Raw genomic sequence first — 19,462 nt, 5'->3', positions numbered from 1 at the left:
ATCTCTATACTTCTTTTCTTCTATAGACGAAACTGAGATTTAGCAATTCTACAAATTTCAACACCAAAATCCATTTCGATTACAATAATTATAATAAATAGAAAGAGAAACAAAGTCAAACATTACAAAACAAAACAAGTCTGGTAGTCTCTCTACTAGCTCTTGGGGATATTAACACCGACGATTTTAGCCGGAGTAATGCGAAGAAGATTGCCAGGCTTACCAGGCAAAGCACCTTTGATCATGACAACGTTAAGCTCCTTATCAACTTTAACAATCTTAAGCTTCCTGATCTTGGTCCTCGTCCCTCCCATTCTCCCAGGCATCTTCTTCCCTTTGTAAACCCTTCCGGGAGTAGTACCAGCACCGATCGAACCCAAAGCACGATGACTCTTGGAACCATGAGTCATCTGACCTCTCTTGAAGTTATGCCTTTTGATTCCTCCTTGAAACCCTTTCCCAATCGTCGTCCCAGCCACGTCAACGAAGTCCCCTTCTTTGAATATCTCGTCGAACACGAGCTTCTGGTTCGTCTCGAATCCTTCCACGTTTACTAACCTGAACTCTTGCAGATGTCTCATTGGGATCGTACCGGCTTTTTGGAGATGGCCCATTTCCGGTTTGGTTAGCTTCTTGTCTCGTAGTCGACGGTAACCGATTTGAACCGCGTCGTAACCGTCGGTGGCTAGGGTTTTGATTTGGGTTACGATGTTGCCTTCGCGGAATCCGACGACTGTTACTGGAACGACTGTGCCGTCGTCTTCGAAGAAACTCATCATACCGAGCTTCGAACCCATTACTCCGATTCCAGCTTCCATGGATGCTGAAACAACGAATCTGGTTTTGGGTGACGATTTGATGACAAGTGAAGAGGATTTCGCTGGGAGGAAGGTGGGGGTGAAGAGAGATGAGGATAAAGTCGATTTGTTGAGTAGAGATGGGAAAGAAACAACCGCCATAGCCATCGCCATTGTCCCAAGATACCCACACTGAGAAGAAGAAGAAACTCTAAGAGGATAGAGCTCTGTGCCCACTCTCTTATCTTCTTTTCTTCTCCAATCTAATTACAAATTTTACGAAATTTATTATTATACCCTTGTAGATACTAATATTTACAACACATTGTGGATTCCTTTTTGCAATATCGGCCCTGAAAATTCAAATTTTTCTTCATCTCGTTCTTAATTTCTTCTCATGTTCAATTTAACCACCTTTGGAATTAGTGTTTATATAAGTTTAGCACAAGTGAGGTGATTGTCAAAATATATATAAATGATGATTCTCACAAGGATATAATCATATAATGTTCAAACAACACCGAGAAAATAAGAATAATTATGGTTTCAAATTAAGACACAAGCCAATCCATCATCACTTTAGAGGTTCTTTCTAGTAAAACGATGACTGATGATTGGGTTTAAAGACGAGAGATAAGAAGAGGAACAGAGGCAGGTCCTTCCTCGCCCATCACAGGCTGAAACAGATCCAACTCACCATACCGCTCCAAAACTCGCATCCTACAATCTTCAGCTGCCATCAATCCAGTTGAATATGCGCCGTGAACCGAGCCCGGGAAGCTTGAGCTCGTCGCTTCACCGGCAAAGAATAAGTTATCCACTGGAACCCTAAGCCTCTCGTAGAGATCATGAGGTTTGCCCACGATATCATAGCTATAAGATCCCAGTGAATTCACATCCGATCCCCACCTTGATACAAGATACTGTACCGGAGGCAATGCATCGGGGAGAATTTTCTGGAGTTGCAAGACCGCAAAATTAACAGCTGCTTCATCAGACATTTTCTCGATGTCTTTAGCGAGCTGACCAGCCGGCATGTAAACCAGGACTGGATGACTCGTGGCCTTGTGCAGGTTCAAAAAATAACTGCAACCGTAGGAGGTTTCAGCTACCACTCCTAGAAACTCTACTTTCGGCCAGAAGACTTTCTCAAAATGTAGTATAATCTTGTTCTCGATACCTACTCCCAGGTCGTTGATTGCTTCTTGTTTCCACTCTGGTAGCTTTGGTTCGAACTTTATGGTTCCGGATTTCAAAACTCCAAGAGGAACAGCAATGACTGCAGCATCGGCAACAAATGTTTCCCCGTTTTCTGTCGTTACCTTCACTCCATTGTACCGCCTTACAATCTTAGTAACCCTGAGATAAGGAAAAACACCAAGGTTATGACCGCAAAACACTGAGCGAATGTCAAAACTATTTGAAAAACGCAAGGCTTACCTGTGGCCTACTCGGATATCAAGACCTTTTGCCAGCGTGTTGATGACAGGACGATAACCTCTAACCATAAGACCGTGTCCACCAGGCAGTAATTCCTCCTGCACATTTCTCAGAATGTTAAACCAGGAACCAGGAAACAGTATGTACTAAAACCATCAACTCCAACAGTATGTACTATGTAACAAACCTGGTCCCAACACTTTGCAGAGATGGTTTCAGCATCGGCGGCAAACCATCCTTCCATGCGGCATACATACCATTGAAGTACATTGTGTGCAAGACCCTCTAACCTGGATGTGGAAATTCAAATTCAAACATGAAACCAAGCAAACAAAAGTGCATCGACTAAAGAAATAAAAAAAGTGGGAGATTATGTTTACAAACCTCAACTCGGGTTTCCTAGCAAAGACAATTGAGAAAGCCTTAGAAATTGACATGTCTGCATCCTGCTCATCCCTGACTTTATTGATCTGTATTTGCAAAAGACGAAACTAGTTAAGATGAGCATAAAACAAAGACTTGCAACATCAAAAATATGAGAATGGGAATATGAAAGAAGAAAAATAAATGAATGTGATGGGCATACCTCTTCCAAAATATGCTCAAAAGTTATGCCAACTTCAGTCACCAACTCTTGAGGAACTTGGTTGCCATCCATATCAAACAGAGCATAGCTTCAGAAACCAAAGAATTGCAGTGTGAGTTTCAAGGTGTCAAACAAGAGTTAAAAGAAACAGAAGAGGGAGATTAAAAAACCGGAATATTTAAGCAAACCTTTCGAGATCATGGTCATACAAGACCGAATTGTCACCGCTAGTACGATACAAGGGCAGCCCCAGTCTTCCAATAACTGGTGCCAGAGGATTCTCTTTGCATACTCCATGCAACCTGTGACAAAACGATGTTGCTATGTCAGCAAAGTTCACCAAAAAACAAAAACATCATCCACTGAAAAGATTAAAGAGCCGTGTCATTACCATGATGCACCAAGATCAACAGGAAAACCAAATGAGTAATCAGTGTGAACTCGTCCACCGATTCTGTCACGAGACTCCAGCACCATAACCTAAAACACAATCAAAGAATCACACCGTGAGAAAGACATGATGATCACTCTAGAAGAAAACATGAACCCAAGCTGCCCAGAGAGGTCATTAAAACAGTTGTTAGGAGGAGATAGTATAAAACATAAAAAACTTGAAAGAGCAGTGGTTGTGTATAAATCAGAAACCTGAAAAGAAGCATCTTGAAGAGTGCGAGCAGCAGAGATTCCACCAAAACCACCTCCGATGACAATCACCGACGGTGACCTTGTCTTCATCCTCTCACCAGCTGAAAAGCAATTAGCTGTCACACAAGAATCAACGACCGTTCAAATCCAATAATTAAAAATTACGGATTAAACAAGGACTTAAACCCCACCAACAATAAAAACTTGTGGCAATCAGCAAATACAGCCAAAACACCGACAGAGAAATAAGCACGAGGGCAAAATCGAGCACCCAAAAACAAAAACAAGTAAACCAAATAACCCAGATTAGAATCTAGAAGAAGAAGAAGAACCCTGGATGGATTCATCATATGCATCAACAAACACAATCCACAAACAATTTAAAAATCCGAAATTTCAGAGGGAGGATGAAGAAAACAATACCTCTACGCATTTGACGATCAGAATTTTTCCTAGACTCCATGATTTGTTTGCTTCAATAGATCAAACGATTACTCTCGAGATTATTATTAGAATTACGATTACTATTGTTATTATTATTATTACTATTAAGCTGGGGAGAAAAATGAAGGATGAAGATAAGAAGACAAGTCGTGAAGTGGCTCGAAATCGAAGATGAAAAGATCAGGCTTCCAAACAAATTCATGCGATTTCTCTTTTCTTCAGGATTTTTAAGCCCCCCTCTGTTTTTTTTTTTTTTTCTGTGTTCACTCTGATTTACTCAGCCGGCCAATAGCAGCGTAGATCTACGACGATCGGCGAGATAGGAAGCGTAATTCAGGCTAACAATGGGAGGCCAACAAATAACAAAATCCCAGAAACGAGATGAAAGAGCAAAGGCGAGGTTGATTACTAGAGAGAGAGAGAGAGCGAGAAAGATGAAAAAACAGAGACTTCTAGAGAGAGAGAGAGAGACAACAACAAAAATAAAAAGGAGAGATTTTTTATTTTCTGAAGGCTATTGGAGTCGTATGGGTCGGTAAAGTAGGTTAGGTTGTGTAATATATAATATCGCATAAGCTCCCTCAGTTATCACTATAATTTGATAATTTTCTTATTGGACACTAGGTTTCTTGTTTTCATTTAATTATTTTTATTTATTATGAGTATATTTTACCATTAAATTAAAAAAACATGTTACTACTTTCCTGATTGAAAATTCATATTTACATCTTAATATCAAAAGAGCTCAATATTATTAAGATATTCTACCAAATAGTGTTTTGAACAACATCAATAAAAGAATTAAATACACTACAATATTTTCATTACTATTGATAATACAGATATTATTGATCAAACAATACCACAAAATAAAACTCAATTACATGTTATATAACTTAAATATGATTTTTTAATAGCTTTAATATTCTATATATACTGATCAATTTTAAATAATTTTTTTGTTAATATCATATATGTTTTCATATTATTATTTTTAGTTTAATATTGTGTGAATTTGAGGGAGTGGAAATCACGTGTTCGACTGGGCACCCTTGATAACTTACGTAACTTATCAGGCCAAGTGGTCCAGTAGGGAGCACGTGTCATGCAATTATACGTTGTCCATCAAAATCAATAGTTTCAACACGCCAGCTATTTTGTCTGTATCTGGTAAATAATAAATATTTTGCATCGTTAAGACAATAGTTTTGTTATTAATGCGACAACGTGATTTTTTTGATATACACAACTTTCTAGACGTTTCCCTTGAGTTTGGTAAGAATTCAAAATCAAAACTTTTTACCCAAGTGTTGCCACGTAGACTGGTTTTTATTCATCAATTTATATTAGTTATAAATCTAACAAATTTCTTTAGTTTTAATTCTATGTATTAGTATGATTGACAACTAATTACTTAATCACGGAATTTCAAATATTATTATATGAGATATGTCATACATTTGTTCGGGGTTGGAATTTTTGGGCTTGATTGGCTGAGTTTAATGTGACAATATTTAATGTAACAATGGAATTCTTTGAATAAAAAATCTCTCCACGTTTATAATGATTTTGATATGACGTTACTGTGTTAGTGGTTTTTGTGTGGATATTAATACGTTCTTTAAGAGATAATGATCACAAAATATGTATGATTTTATTTGGTTGTCAACAACATATTGTTGTGTCCAGTTAATTAAACATAATTGTTGAGAATTATGATCAGTCTAACTAGGATTTACTTCTTGCAATCGATTAATGCCCTCAATTTTTACGTACGACACGCTATTTAACACTCTAATCAAAATTCAAACATACACATGCAATTTCACTAGTTCTCCAATATCATAACGATCTTACTTGCATATCATCACAGTGATGATTGAGCCTTAATTAAATAATTTAAGCAGTGAACTATCAAACAGGGGGTTTTGAAGAGTTACATAAGCGTTAGGGAGAAAATTACAAACTGAATAAGAACAAATTTAACAAGCTAACATACTTAAACAATTTCAATAACTTTGTGTTCTTGTGATTGAGTTCCTTGGCTTAACTGAATACAATTTTAAATCGAGATACTTGAGGTGAATCGAGACTCAAATTCTATCTCTGGTCAAAAGTCGAAGTTCCTCAATTGCCATAAAGATATCTATATGAAGTCCTTAAGACAATAAATTGTATTTGATTCTAATATAAATTATAAACCACCGTGGAAATTTTATTCCAAATACCTTTTTACCAAGCATGACGTTTTTTATAAAACTTTTATGACGTAACACCATGAAAGTGACTAAAAGGGACACATGTAGTTATGTTCGATCATCCAACGAACAAATAAACGAAAACTGTTAACGAGATTTTGATGTTTTGCCACACACCATCACTGTTTTCAACTGAAAAAACAAAAAATATAAAAGTAAAAATAGACCACATAAGAAAAGAAAAAAAGAAAGAAATATAAGACTAATATTATAGAGGTATCTTAAAAAGCAAAAATACTCCAATTTTCTAAAGAAAAGATTTTACATAAGATATTTTCTTTGCAAAATTGGAGATACTCCTTATAAAGTTGTCCTAAAGGAACAGCTGAAGATATGTTGGCTCGGTCGATCAAACACAAAAGCCTCAATTATAAATTAACCACTAAAATCATATCCATAGAAAAGAAACAAATTGTCAACCTAAATGAAAGAAAGTTAAGAAACTCATCTTAGCAGTTTGGTTTAAAACACGTATTTAATGAATCATAATTTGAATTAGACTAGTAAACCTAACATATAATAAAATTTATATACAATTCCAATTATTATTTTTCATCCTTTTTAGTTTGTACTATTCTACACTTTTTTGTTTTGCCACAAAAAAATAATGTTATGCTGTTGTTCGACGAAAAAATAAAACGTCTGGGGTGTCTGTATTGACCTTTGATCGGTTCCACTTTCTATCAACTGTTTTTAGGCTTTCGAATAAACTATACATTAATCTTTCGACTGTTCAAAAAATATCTAAGATATTTAACTCAATAATTGCTAAAATAGATTGTGACCAGATGAGCACATGGCTAAAAACTTGTATAATTTGACACTTGACAGATGACTCTTTCATTGAAATCTGCCCCATCACATGTGACTTGCCTTTTCCCATCTCTATAATTTTAGACAATCATGTTACATTATAATTGTTTTTTTCAACGAACAATAACAAGATCCTCATTCCAAAGTTTCCACAATTACAAAATCCTCACATCCCTTTACAAAAATCTCATATCACTTTGACATATTGTAAAACTCGCATATACAGAAAATAACGTAAAAGAGGTTGTACGTACGTTGTTGTACTCTATAATATTACATCTCTTAGAACGTTTTAATTTTATGTTCAGAAAGTTATAAGCAAACATACCCAAAAAAAAAATAGAAGGAAGAAGTGACACTTCAAACCCTAGTGGTCCAAACGAGGACCTTCGGTGGTCTTGGTCGGCGCAGACGGTTGTTGACTTTGCTGTCCCGCCGGCGACCCAAATCTCATCATCTCCATCGCCTGAGTTTTTTTTTTAAACCACAGCGTATCAGATAAACTACGTCGTTTCAAACAGTCAAGTGGTACGTACGGCTTCGTATTAATGATATAACCCATATATACTCTGTGCCGTATTGGCCTTACCTGAGACGCGGCCTGCATCTGTTGAATCTGTGGGAAGCCACCGATGTACTTAGCAAACCGGTCAGAGAAGACCTGGTTTTGTACCGGGTTCTGACTATCTAAACCGGGATTGTTCTGAATTGCAGGCCTACCCAGAACCGGAAATCGAGGTAACGGTACGGGGATCTGCATCTGACGTATGAACGGCGGAGGCTGTACTCCGGGGAACATCATCGGAGCCGCCGTCATTCCACTCCCCATCCACATCACTTGAAGCTGTAACTGAAGTGATTTCAAATAATCTATGGCTTCGTCCAAAATCGAAGCTTTATCAGTCTACAAAGACAAACCAAATATTACACCAATGAACTAATCAAATCTCAATTTTAGATTCGATTTAGTAACTCTTACTTTACTGCAGTGAGGTATAAGTTCTTGCAAAGCCTTCATTCTCTCATTGATCCTATCTCTCCTCCTCTATATAAATTTAGAAAAGAAGAAAAACAGAGTTTTGTATCGGTTTTTTCTTGGTCGGAATGATGTGTGATCTTTCTAACATTAAACTATATTATATCATATATAGATGAACCGATGCAGTACCCTTTCGGAGAGATTATGAACTTCAGCTGCTCGACTCCTTCGTGTTGATCCTGATCGTTGGTTCGACTTGTTACCGGTTGCCTACAAAACGTATTATATAAACAATCAAGAACTCTGAGCAACGTACACTGAAAATTTTAAAAACGTTTTCAAGAACTTATCCTCACGAGTCAAAAGTTAAAGCATACATCTGATTGAGACACAGATTCATCAGTGTCCATTATGTGTTTTCTCTTACGGTCTGTTGTTATGCTTCCTCCACTAGCCATTTCTTTGATATCTTTGCCAAAGCTGCAACCAGAGGAGCCACCTGATGAGGAACTTGCGTTCGGATAAAGCTTTTCTTTTATGTTTTTGCTCCGAGCATGACTCATTGAGACATCGAGATCGCTCTGGGATGGGTTACTCCCGCAATGGCTAAGTCCAACGGTCGTCACAGAGTACTGTTCCTTTCCTAGTTCCATGTTTCCTGATGATGAATCAGTTAACCTAAACTTAGGAGGAGGCATGACTTGAGGATGGTCAGAACCGGCCTTAGTCTTAGCCATGACTTGAGGAGGGTCAGGAACGGGCTTGGGCTTAACCGTCTCTGAGGTTTGTCTCTGGATGGAGTCTACGGTTGAGAAGAAATGGGAGGAGAAGTCGTCTGTTTCGAATGGGTCTTCATCCGGAGGGTACTGGATCCAAGAGACAGTTTCTTGATCTTCAAGAAAAGTGTTGGATCTTAGGGCTCCTTCATGATGATCTTGCTTCTGGGTCTGGGTTTGGTCCCTATGAGTTTGGCTCTGCAAAACCACTTTCCCATCTCGCCATAACAACTCCACTAGTTCATCTTGTGGCCTAGTCAGAAATACAGACAACATGCATAGACTATAAAATATAGGTATTTTTGTAAGTAAAATGCTAAATGAAAACATCAGATCAAAGATTAATATAGTATATAGATACCTTATGGATCTTCTATTATTGGACAAACTATAATTATCCTCAAAACTCCAACCCTGGTGTTCCATGTCAGATCTCTGGAGACATTTCAAAAGGGAACAAAATAAAAACGTTTTTATTAAGCTCAGAATATATATTTGATGTAAGTGAACAGAGCTAATGATAACTTATGATTAAGAGAGATACACGGACGGACAAGTCGGAATTTTATAATTCAGATCGAGTCTCAAATAGTATATTTACTATAATCATTATAGATGATTAAAAAATTAATTAATTTTAAAGCAAGTCCATGAGGTTCTCGTTCTCAAGTAATCTTTTTATATTCCAGCAATCTAGGAAGTAGGCTTAGAAAAAGAGTCATTTCTAGATATAGCAACATGTTTAAAAAAAAAAAAAAAGTCCGTTTAAGAAAGAGTACAGAGTACTGACCAGATTAGGAAAGCTTCTGGACGAATCAGAAGTTGAAAGAGAAGATGGATACCTGATCTGTGGAAGTCCAAGTTCCACGCCCAACACAACTGTATCTCTCTCTCTCTCTCCACTCTATCTTGTTTCTCTCACTCTAAGATAAAAACCAAAGAGACCAGAAGATTTGTTGAGAAGACTCACTCATAAAAAACATGAAAGAAACAGAGACGAAGATGAGTGAGTGAGAGAGAGAGAACTTCTTTTTTTTGGGGTATACACTATACAGACAGAAAGCGACAGGAATAATTAGCATAAAGAGTGGATTACATTACATTACAGCGAGGGGGAGATAATGATTCTCTAAGGACAACAGTACCTTCAATATCTTGTAATGAACGCCACGTGGAGAGTTCTGGGACATTATGTTGGAATCAGTGGGACGCACGAGTTGAGCGAATGAGATCTATTGCTCGATTTCTAGAGGTGGTTTCTTATCTGTACCTTATCTGAAAACACACACTCTGACTACAATGATTTGAGGGTGTTTTTGTCATATCCTATACTGTCATGGTCTATGGCTTTTTAATTATTTTTTTTTGTCTACACCTTTCTCCTATACTTCTTTGTTTTGCTCTGAGAATAATTATCTTTAGTTTTGCTATGAGCCAAATTAAGTTACGTGCTTTTTTGTTATCTACGATATAAGTGAAGGGTGATTTTATTATCCGAGTTCAATGCATGGTCTCATTTAATTTGAGGCAGACGAGAGCCTCAACGAGTTTTATAACGTTTTCATATCATGGTTTTTGGCATTTTATTCACATTTACAGGAACTCTATGATGAAGAAAAACAAGAACGTATATTTTGGTTGTTTGATAGAATTTTACACTACAGACTACTCCAGTTAATTAGTTTCTGACCTTTCCAATGTTCACCTAAGAATTCAGCAAATTAATGTACTACAGCGTGATTTCGAAAAGGATATAGTGTGTTCTTCGTTTATTGATTCACATCGTTTTAAATATGCAATTAATTATGTTTGTCGTAGTTACAATTATTCGTGGACCATATGGTGCCTCCTGTAATGGACCATATCCCATACCGCGTCTCGGTTACTATTTCTCACATCCATCACATTGATTAGGCTATTGGTTTAAAATTTTCATAGATTTGTGATAAACCGAACAGACGGAATAATGACAGCATCTAATCTATTGAATGGTGGTCTTAGGATACACTCGATCGCACGAATGATTCTTCTTTCTCTTTTTCTTTGTCGAATGTGTTATATATTGATAATGGAAAAACATTATCGTTGTTATCATATTCTATTCATTATTATTTCTTTTATTATAATAATCGATTCTCTTGCATATAACAGAAAACTCGACAAAGGTTATTGAAAAACAAAATTAAGGTTCGTCGCAAAGTGCAACAACAATAAGCGGACTTATGATTTGAATAATGGGCCTTTCGTGTAAAACCCGGAAATATAATTATAAGAAAGAGGCCCAAAACGTTTCCTTTATTGTTTGGTCAAAAATCTTGGATGAACAAACGAAACAAAATTACTTTTTATAGGAAGTATAATCGAAGAGAAGTTGCGTCAGAGTGTTGGCGGTTCGAATCTTCGTCACACCAATCTGTGTGTAATAGTAGTCTATGCCGGTTCCCACCGACCTCATGATGAAGTGCTAATTCATAAACCCACAAATCAAAATGCCAACGTTTCTTACTATACTGTTCTTCTAAATTGGATACTTGTTTAATCTTTTCTTTGTGTTTGAAGTATGAACATACCCTTTATAGAAACCTGATGCTGATATATATCATCATTCAATGTTTCTTTCTTTTTCGTGTCGAGTAAATTCAAAAAAGTTATGGAGTTTGAAAACTTGGATATTATGTTCCTTTGACTCTCTCTTCCTCTTCTTTGAAAACCTTTGTTAATTTATTTTTTTGTCTTCCCGAGAAGATTGGATGCGTACTAATATAGTTGTGGCAACTTTTATTAGTACTATTTGTTTTATTTTCTAATTTCGATAATGAATTTAATTGATAATATTCAACAGTCAAAATCTGGACTTTGAATGTTTTTATAGATCAAATGAGTCATTTTCCCATTTGGCCACAAGAGAGCTAAGTTATAGTTCGATAAACTTATTTCCTCTCTCCATGCCGTCGTTTTAAACTCCATCTACGGATTTTCACCTATATATTTAACTTCTAGTAACTTTTGTTGTTTTGAGATTTTTCAACCTTGCAAAGGAAAAGTTATATGCCATCCTTTGATCTCAAAATGCTCGAATCTTTTAAACATGTAGACTAGTTTTGAGATCAAAGGCGATATACTTCGTTCATGGACTATCTTACTAATCATTCCAACTATTTTTAATTTCTCGTAAGATAATGTTAAGTGGAGTGGTTAATGACTCATTATGAGATCACGTAGGCGTCATCTTTACATCATGCATGATTTACTATCTTCAACCAGTTTCTGATCTACCAAGACTCCTATTTGCTATTTTAAGAGTTTTTTTTTATATAGTAATAATTAAGTAGACAATGGTGTAGTTAGAAAAGATAGAAGTGTACATGATGATAAAATAACATTGGTGTGGCAAAAAATATGTAAATAACTACTTGCTATTTGTTGCCGCCCAAGAACAACGATAGTAACACTTGTTCATCATTCAAACGTATACCCTGGACTCTGGTCTTTCTGCCTATTACAATATCACTTGTGCTGATTTTGTTTCAGTGAGAAATATTTCTACACAGAGTTATATATGTTGATTTGTCCAAAAGATTTATAACATGTTTCGGATTGTAACAGGAAAAGTAGTACTCCTCCCTGACTAAGTATATATACACCATGTACCATGTACCATGTACGTTTGGATTTGGCTCCCCGGCTATCAAAATAGTAAAAGTCTATAATGGAGGCATATTTAAAAGTTATCTTTTGGTTCCATCACTTATGAGAATCTTTGTTTAATACTGTGTATATCTTATATATATTCTTCATTATTTTGCAAAATTATGATATGGTCAAACCACGTGACTTCACCTACACGTATGTATTGAATTTACAGTTTATTTGATAAATCTCATATAATTACTGTATTATACGTAACAACTACGGATAACGACATGTTTGAATTTCGGTTATATATTATTACATCATATATAGATTATAGTTGCAATCAATGAGTTAATTATGTTCCATTTCCCTGGACTTTTCTCCGTAATATTTAATAGCCACCTATATCAACATTATTAAACTATTAGTATAACACTTTTTTCTTGTTTGTTATATAGTATGTTTGATAAATATCTCCAAACACAGCCAAGAGAAGCTAAATTTCATTCTAAAAATTCCATAATTTCGAAGGAAAAAAACTACTCAAACTTAAAGTTTAGAAGGCAAATATCCTGATAATTCAACCACACGACCTAAATTAGTTTAGATTTGTTGAGGTTACATAAAACATATCACCAGTTAAAGGTGGCAATAAATTATACAGTAGAAAATTATCGCATTCATAAATCAGAATATCAAATCACAAACGATTATACCCGTAAAATGATTTTTTATATATTTGGGGAAGTCTATATGTGATGTTGTGTGTATAATAATAGTCAAAGTCATTCGTAATTGACCGAGCACCAATTAAACGCAGAAAAATAATCATTAATAGATTAAAGTTTGCCTCTCTATATATATATGCATTATGGAACTTTTTATGTAGAGAGACTTGATTGGTATTTGAGAGAGATCGATGTAGTGAAGATGAGTGGCGAAGGTAAATTAGGTAGAGATCATCATGAAGAAGAAGGTGATGCACCACTTCCAGGATTCAGATTTCATCCGACAGACGAAGAGCTTTTAGGGTATTACCTTCGACGAAAAGTAGAGAACAAACCCATCAAACTCGAACTTATCAAACAAATCGATATCTATAAGTTCGATCCTTGGGATCTTCCAAGTAAGTCTTTTTATTGGATCTCACCTATTTTATAACTAGATTTTCGTATGATAGGCAATTTTAATAATATTTTCTTGTTAAAAGTATTCATCAATCACGTTGCTTCCTTATTGTTTTGTAATTATGATCATATTATTGAAAAGAGTTGTTTTTTTTTTCTCCCATTGATTAGTAGCTCAGTAATAAGAGATGTCCAATTTGATCTCCTATGAGTCAGAAACATACAAAATAGCAAAAGAGTATATTAGGAAAACCGACTTGGTAATTTCAATTTTGATAACTAGATATCTAAATATTAAGATAGCAGACCACGATTTTCTTCTTCTTCTTTTTCTTAGCTAATAGAAACAATTTGATTGTGTGAAGTCAATTACGAAAAAAATATGGATTGAACACCCTCGATGATTAATATAAACTTCATATAAATATACAAAACTCAAAATCTGAATAGAACAACCTGCTAGTCAAATGGGGAACTTGGGAAATGCATGCGACACTATAGACATGTTTAAAAAAGTGGCCATCAGTTTTGGTTTTATAGGAAACACTTATACTTTCAAAAAGTAACACCCAAATACCTTATATATGCGGCCATGCATAAAATGTGCCTTTATCATCTATCGAATGAAGATATAGAACACTTATAACTTCTTTTTTTTTTTTTTGCTAAAATGCAAATATCATATAAATGAAAGGTTTGGTCTTTCAACCATTACAACATTGATTTCCTGGCAAAAAAGAACACTTATAACTAACTATTGCATGTGTGTTTTAGTATTCCTTTTCTATAATAACCTTTCAAGAAACTAATATGAACTTTGTTACGGTGGATTTCTTAATAATAGGAGTGAGCAGCGTCGGGGAAAAGGAGTGGTACTTCTTCTGCATGAGAGGCAGGAAATACAGGAACAGCGTTAGACCAAACCGAGTCACCGGTTCAGGTTTCTGGAAAGCTACTGGTATTGACAAACCGGTTTACTCCAACCTAGATTGTGTCGGTCTCAAGAAATCTCTGGTTTACTATCTTGGTTCAGCCGGTAAAGGCACCAAAACCGATTGGATGATGCATGAATTCCGCCTCCCCTCTACCTCCAAAACCGACTCGCCAGCTCTACAAGCTGTGAGTATTATTTTGTTCTTGTTTTATTATAATATAATTCTTTTTTTTTTTTTTTTTTTGTAATCTAAACATAAGTTAAAAGAAAAACCAAGAAAGGTATGCATCAGGCTAAAACCATCTTGTCCATTTTAAGTGAGACAAGTTTCTAATATTCGTGGTGTTAAAACTGTAATTGCTTTTAAAAAGTCAGTCATGAATGCAAATTTCCATACGAGCTAGAGCTATTGAGAAAGCCACACCACATACTCTCTCATCATCATCAGTATGGACCCAACTTTTTGTTAAAACTTAGACCAACTAAATTTTTGTTTCACACAAAGACTAATTAGCTCTTCCAATATTATCCATTAGTGATTAGTTTATGTAATTTCGACTTTCGAGTAGCTGTTTGACCTATTTTTGTTCGAATTATCAAGATTTATCTAGTCTTTTTTTTCTTTTCATTAAGTCAATGACGACAATTTATGGACAGTTATGCATTTTTGAAATTTCTTTATAGCATCTGAAGATTTGAATAATCGTAACAAAAGTGCATCACGCATTCATAAATTGCTTTCAGATATTATTACAGTTTGGAATAAATACTAATGGTCCAATCTTGTTTTTTCGCAGGAGGTATGGACACTATGCAGAATCTTCAAACGGGTCACATCTCACAGAAACCCAACCATCGTACCACCAAACCGAAAACCGGTTATCACCTTAACCGACTCTTGTTCTAAGACAAGCAGCTTAGATTCCGACCACACCAGTCACCGCGTCGTTGATTCCTTGCCCTTGTCCCACGAGCCGCCGCTTCAGCCACATACTCCTTATTGGAACCAACATGCGGTTGGTTTCAATCAACCGACATATACCTGTAATGATAATAACAACTTCCTCAGTTTCTGGAACGTCAACGGTACTGGAGATTTCATCGGAGACTCCGCAAGTTGGGATGAACTTAGATCTGTTATAGATGGCAACACTAAACCCTAGTAATAAATTTTTCCTTTTCTCAGCTTTGTATAAAAAGATAAAACAAACCATTGTTTTTGTTTTTGATAATAATGACGTATCATGTAATGACACTTTTAATTGTTTTGATCTATAGTTTGCACCATATATATATGTTAAGAGGAGTAATATTTTTGGACAGCGTTAAAACTTAAAAGGACGTACATGAAGCTAATACTATTAAACAAACTCTTTAAAAAAGTTAGAGTATAGTTCAATATTTAAATAAAATCTAAAAAAATTTCTTGGATGTATTTAGGTGAAAACTTATCTAAGACAAAATTACGATTAAAAAAAAAAACGATTGGGTGATTGTCTGATACTTCTTGCTCAAGCAACCATTCATTTCCTCGATTTTTTTTCAACTTCTTCACATCCCATTCAAAGCTCTAATCTTCGAAATTGTATCTGACTGATTGAAAAGGTAGTACTCATAAAGAAAATTAAATAAGAATTTATGATCAATGAAACAGATTCTTGAGATGTTTGAAAAAGTAATCAGACACAATCTTATTAGTCCTCTCGGTAGGATGAAACGCGTCCCAGAAAACGAACTTATTCGCATCACTGCAAGTTAACATATTGTTCCGGCCGCAAAGAAATCCCATCTCGAACAATCCTGTGCCGCAACATGCAGAACTAGATACCTCTAGACCGTAAACATCAGGTTTGGTAACAATGTTCCAAATAATATCGTAAGGATTAGCAAAGAAAATCTTAATCCCAATAAGCTCTCTATTCAGTTTCATCACCAATCTTCTCAATCTCCCATTGAAGTCAACAGCCAAGTTATTATAATTCCGAGAACAGCTAAAAGGGTCGTCAAGATTCGTCACCCTCTCCAATGGTAGACATCCCATTGGCGAGATTCCTGTGAAAGACATTTTGCGAGCTCCGAGTCTGTAAAGATCCTTTAAGAACACCTCGGCTATCTCAATCAGAAAGTCTTGGTACTGACTGATGCTGAATTGAGATCTCCTATCCGGTAATGTGAAGTAGTTCTCAAGGAAATCGTTGGTTCCTATGCTGACTAAGTAGAGAGACTCTCTGATGATTCTGGCGGCTCTACGGTGGCCAAGATAGGCTGAAAGTTTGCTTTGGTATTCCTTATAGTACTCTACTTCTTTCCATAATGGAATCACGCCCTGAAATATCAAAACAAGACAATCATTTCGACATATCTTGTTATGCAAGAAATGAACAAGGTATTTTGAAGCGAATGGTGGACTTACAAGCACATCCGCGGTGGAGTTATCATAGCCGGTGCCAGCGGACGCAAAGCAAACTCCGGTGGCGAAATCAGAGATATTGTAAGACGGATCAAGGTAGGCTGGCACTGTCGGTTTGAGGCCATAAGCCTCGGAAGTGAAATCGGAAGAGAGACGACCGTTACAAAAGCGGCCGGTGGCGCGTCCACCTGGAAAGTCACGACCGTAAGGCTCGAAATTGGCTCTGGCCATTGTTGGTATGAAGTTGTTATTGCCGGAATCTACGGAAGAGTCACCAAAGACTATAATCGCCGGGACTTTTGCTCCGACGATGGAGACAAGAGTGGCCAAAATAATGCATAATATTAATGGTGACAAATAATGTGTTGCCATGCCAACAACTTGTTTAGCATGCGGCGATGGTACCTAGGAATTTCATTCAGTATATATACATATACTATATAGTATTTAATAAACTTTAATAACAGATATGTACGAATTCTTGTATTACGAACTGGGTTAATTTCAGTGTACTATAAGTTATTCGAATTCGGTGCTATATAATCTATTATTTCTTTTAGGAACATGAGATTTAAGATGTTGTTGTTATTGATATTTTATTTCTTTAATTGGGATTGAATTTTTTTTTTCTTCATAACTTTATTTAAATTTGATTAATGAAAGAACCAAACAAAAGGGACATAGTAGGAAGTATTTATTGAATTGGAAGTTTGGTAGTTGTATGATACATAATGCATGCATGCTCAGTGCGCACATTAACAGATATCTACCTAAACTAAGCAGTTTTCTTGTGCAGATATATAAATTTATTTTGGTGAAAGTAACACAATTTTCATCATAACAAAAAAAAAAAAGAATTAACACTATTTTTCTCACAACCCTATGCATACCACATTCAAATTTGGTTGAACTCATAGTAAAATATTAGTGAAACGCCACACCACTGCAAGGTGATAATTCTTCTGGTATAACATAAGTGTGACAAAAAAGAAAACACAAATAATTGAATATGGAGAAAGAAAGACTGTCGAAGAAAATACTGTGGAAGTGGTAGGTCGACAAAGGAGGTATTAAATTTTGGTTATAGTGAGATAAGTAGGTGGTGAGGTAATAAATGAAATGACACATGTAGAAGAGATGTATAAATTGTATATAGGCTTAAAATAATGTACGTAGACAGTTTTTGGTGGTTGCACCTCCACACTTTATGATTTCGCCTGACCCCGTGAATCACATGATTCGTAACAATCATATAGCCTCGTCAATTATATATACCTTTAAAAATGTTTTGGTAGCTGTAGATAATTAGGTCAAGCCGTCAACGTCAAGATTAAAGGTTAGAAAAATAGTTTTTGTGATTTGATTAGGGATGGCAAATCGTCTTTTATTATGTAGTCAACCCATTCTTTTTAGCGAATTTGTAAACATTTGTTACACATGTGATTGACATGAGGTAAATTAGAAGATATTTTCTAATTCTTTTTTTTTTTTTTTGGGCAAAGATATTTTCTAATTCTAGCATATGTAAATAGAGGATAAAATTTACTATGCATATAAATTAGAAAATTTTATACCAGCATAGTACCCATCTTTTTTTTTTTTTTTTTTTTTTTTTTTGTAGATTCTAGGCAAAACTGACTAAACACTCCAAGTTGGAAGGAGTCTTTCACTTTCTTCGTTAAAGCTAATCACTGTCTTTGACGTCGTGCAATTGTGTGTGCAGAGTGTTTTGTTCAGTTTATTCTCAGTGGTTCATGATGCCTTTCATATTAGAGAAACTAACGATTTGCCAAATTTTGTAACGTCAAACATATCGGCTACACTGCAATAATGCCGATAAACATGATTTTGAAAATGAAATATTAACTTTTCAAAACACATGAAGCATTTGTTTTTTGAATACGAAAAGTAAATTTGAACCCCGTGACTATAGCGAATAAAAGCGAGAAAAAGAACGAAGTTTTGAACAATATTCAGCATCTAAAAAAAAAAAGTTTTGAACAATATACAAGGTGGAATATATATATTGAAATTACGTGCACACTTGAAATGAATTGTTTGGTTTGGATTATAACAAACTGAATGTAACTAGTTAAGTTCATTACAGTTTGGTTAGGAACACGTTACACTTACACAGTATAATTCTGAAAGTCAAATTCGAATCTTTTGCTTTCTTAACAAAAAATACATGTATGTGAAAATGATTACATTTTTTTCAACTTGATCCATCACTTTATAAAAATAATTATTCTAGATATTCAACATACATTTACTAAATTATTTGATTTAGCAGTTCATGAAATTCCTCACTATATTCTACTATATATATATATATATATATATATTTATAATGAATAGTATGAATGAAAAATTGAGTAATAAGCTGATAATTAACTATAATATGACACTATCTCTGTCTCTATAGAATTTTCTTACTTTATCATCATTCCTTTCAATATCAACTTATTATATATAAATATTTTGTCTACAGTACAAGAATAATATTTGTAAAGAAAAAGTAAAACTTTTAAATTTTCAAAAATTTAAGATTTGGTGCATTTCCAACATGGGTTCTTGTTTCTTCAAGCTTTTTATTTATTTTACATAAAGTATTTGAATA

At 35.2% G+C, this 19,462-nt stretch overlaps 5 protein-coding genes across 10 annotated transcripts; 1 reads left to right on the top strand and 4 right to left on the bottom strand.

Annotated features, from left to right (window-relative positions):
- Window positions 1–23: 23 nt before the first annotated feature.
- Window positions 24–1,026, bottom strand: LOC17889639 (50S ribosomal protein L3-1, chloroplastic). Its single transcript, XM_006294628.2, has one exon. It carries the CDS (start codon window positions 969–971, stop codon window positions 156–158), a length of 816 nt encoding a protein of 271 aa, XP_006294690.2. The 5' UTR covers window positions 972–1,026; the 3' UTR covers window positions 24–155.
- Window positions 1,027–1,265: 239 nt separating this feature from the next.
- On the bottom strand, window positions 1,266–4,415 carry LOC17890473 (probable polyamine oxidase 2). Of its 3 annotated transcripts, none has more exons than XM_006294036.2 (9): window positions 3,892–4,415; window positions 3,469–3,584; window positions 3,215–3,303; window positions 3,012–3,125; window positions 2,824–2,911; window positions 2,622–2,707; window positions 2,425–2,527; window positions 2,238–2,335; window positions 1,266–2,156 (listed from the first exon to the last, which is right to left on the bottom strand). In XM_006294036.2, the coding sequence occupies exons 1-9, from the start codon at window positions 3,929–3,931 to the stop codon at window positions 1,418–1,420; spliced, it is 1,473 nt and encodes a 490-aa protein (XP_006294098.1). In that variant the 5' UTR covers window positions 3,932–4,415; the 3' UTR covers window positions 1,266–1,417. The 3 variants fall into 3 exon arrangements, with proteins under 3 accessions (XP_006294098.1, XP_006294097.1, XP_023639451.1); XM_006294035.2 differs by having other exon boundaries at window positions 3,469–3,569; XM_023783683.1 differs by lacking the exon at window positions 3,892–4,415 and adding an exon at window positions 3,660–3,841.
- Window positions 4,416–7,117: 2,702 nt separating this feature from the next.
- LOC17888247 (transcription factor PIF4) lies at window positions 7,118–10,067 on the bottom strand. Of its 4 annotated transcripts, none has more exons than XM_023785263.1 (7): window positions 9,529–10,067; window positions 9,100–9,173; window positions 8,340–9,021; window positions 8,152–8,232; window positions 7,963–8,028; window positions 7,573–7,887; window positions 7,118–7,449 (listed from the first exon to the last, which is right to left on the bottom strand). In XM_023785263.1, the coding sequence occupies exons 2-7, from the start codon at window positions 9,162–9,164 to the stop codon at window positions 7,351–7,353; spliced, it is 1,308 nt and encodes a 435-aa protein (XP_023641031.1). In that variant the 5' UTR covers window positions 9,165–9,173; window positions 9,529–10,067; the 3' UTR covers window positions 7,118–7,350. The 4 variants fall into 4 exon arrangements, with proteins under 4 accessions (XP_023641031.1, XP_023641032.1, XP_023641033.1 ...); XM_023785264.1 differs by having other exon boundaries at window positions 9,581–10,067; XM_023785265.1 differs by having other exon boundaries at window positions 8,340–8,991; window positions 9,529–10,062.
- Window positions 10,068–13,271: 3,204 nt separating this feature from the next.
- Window positions 13,272–15,705, top strand: LOC17889240 (transcription factor JUNGBRUNNEN 1). The gene is made up of 3 exons (XM_006294632.2): window positions 13,272–13,497; window positions 14,343–14,617; window positions 15,230–15,705. The coding sequence occupies exons 1-3, from the start codon at window positions 13,302–13,304 to the stop codon at window positions 15,593–15,595; spliced, it is 837 nt and encodes a 278-aa protein (XP_006294694.2). The 5' UTR covers window positions 13,272–13,301; the 3' UTR covers window positions 15,596–15,705.
- Window positions 15,706–15,925: 220 nt separating this feature from the next.
- Window positions 15,926–17,214, bottom strand: LOC17889138 (GDSL esterase/lipase At2g42990). The gene is made up of 2 exons (XM_023784973.1): window positions 16,846–17,214; window positions 15,926–16,758 (listed from the first exon to the last, which is right to left on the bottom strand). The coding sequence occupies exons 1-2, from the start codon at window positions 17,212–17,214 to the stop codon at window positions 16,075–16,077; spliced, it is 1,053 nt and encodes a 350-aa protein (XP_023640741.1). The 3' UTR covers window positions 15,926–16,074.
- Window positions 17,215–19,462: the final 2,248 nt, after the last annotated feature.

The sequence above is a fragment of the Capsella rubella genome, unplaced genomic scaffold (assembly GCF_000375325.1).
Source record: "Capsella rubella cultivar Monte Gargano unplaced genomic scaffold, Caprub1_0 scaffold_4, whole genome shotgun sequence".
Taxonomy (NCBI): Eukaryota; Viridiplantae; Streptophyta; class Magnoliopsida; order Brassicales; family Brassicaceae; genus Capsella; species Capsella rubella.
The sequence above is the reverse complement of the archived record's forward strand: the minus strand, read 5'-3'. Positions and strand labels throughout refer to the sequence as shown.

What these genes read in the sequence shown, in the direction of transcription:
- LOC17889639 (XM_006294628.2), bottom strand. Translation starts at nt 971, where the DNA reads ATGGCGATGGCTATGGCGGTTGTTTCTTTCCCATCTCTACTCAACAAA.
- LOC17890473 (XM_006294036.2), bottom strand. Translation starts at nt 3,931, where the DNA reads ATGGAGTCTAGGAAAAATTCTGATCGTCAAATGCGTAGAG. An exon ending in TGATCGTCAAATGCGTAGAG is followed by an intron (nt 3,585 to 3,891) that starts GTATTGTTTTCT and finishes CTTGTGTGACAG; the next exon opens with CTAATTGCTTTTCAGCTGGT. An exon ending in CTGCAAAGTGTTGGGACCAG is followed by an intron (nt 2,336 to 2,424) that starts GTTTGTTACATA and finishes AGAAATGTGCAG; the next exon opens with GAGGAATTACTGCCTGGTGG.
- LOC17888247 (XM_023785263.1), bottom strand. Translation starts at nt 9,164, where the DNA reads ATGGAACACCAGGGTTGGAGTTTTGAGGATAATTATAGTTTGTCCAAT. An exon ending in AATAATAGAAGATCCATAAG is followed by an intron (nt 9,022 to 9,099) that starts GTATCTATATAC and finishes TATATTTTATAG; the next exon opens with TCTATGCATGTTGTCTGTAT. An exon ending in AGATGCAGGCCGCGTCTCAG is followed by an intron (nt 7,450 to 7,572) that starts GTAAGGCCAATA and finishes AAAAAAACTCAG; the next exon opens with GCGATGGAGATGATGAGATT.
- LOC17889240 (XM_006294632.2), top strand. Translation starts at nt 13,302, where the DNA reads ATGAGTGGCGAAGGTAAATTAGGTAGAGATCATCATGAAGAAGAAGGT. An exon ending in CGATCCTTGGGATCTTCCAA is followed by an intron (nt 13,498 to 14,342) that starts GTAAGTCTTTTT and finishes TCTTAATAATAG; the next exon opens with GAGTGAGCAGCGTCGGGGAA. An exon ending in ACTCGCCAGCTCTACAAGCT is followed by an intron (nt 14,618 to 15,229) that starts GTGAGTATTATT and finishes GTTTTTTCGCAG; the next exon opens with GAGGTATGGACACTATGCAG.
- LOC17889138 (XM_023784973.1), bottom strand. Translation starts at nt 17,214, where the DNA reads ATGGCAACACATTATTTGTCACCATTAATATTATGCATTATTTTGGCC. An exon ending in ACTCCACCGCGGATGTGCTT is followed by an intron (nt 16,759 to 16,845) that starts GTAAGTCCACCA and finishes TTGATATTTCAG; the next exon opens with GGCGTGATTCCATTATGGAA.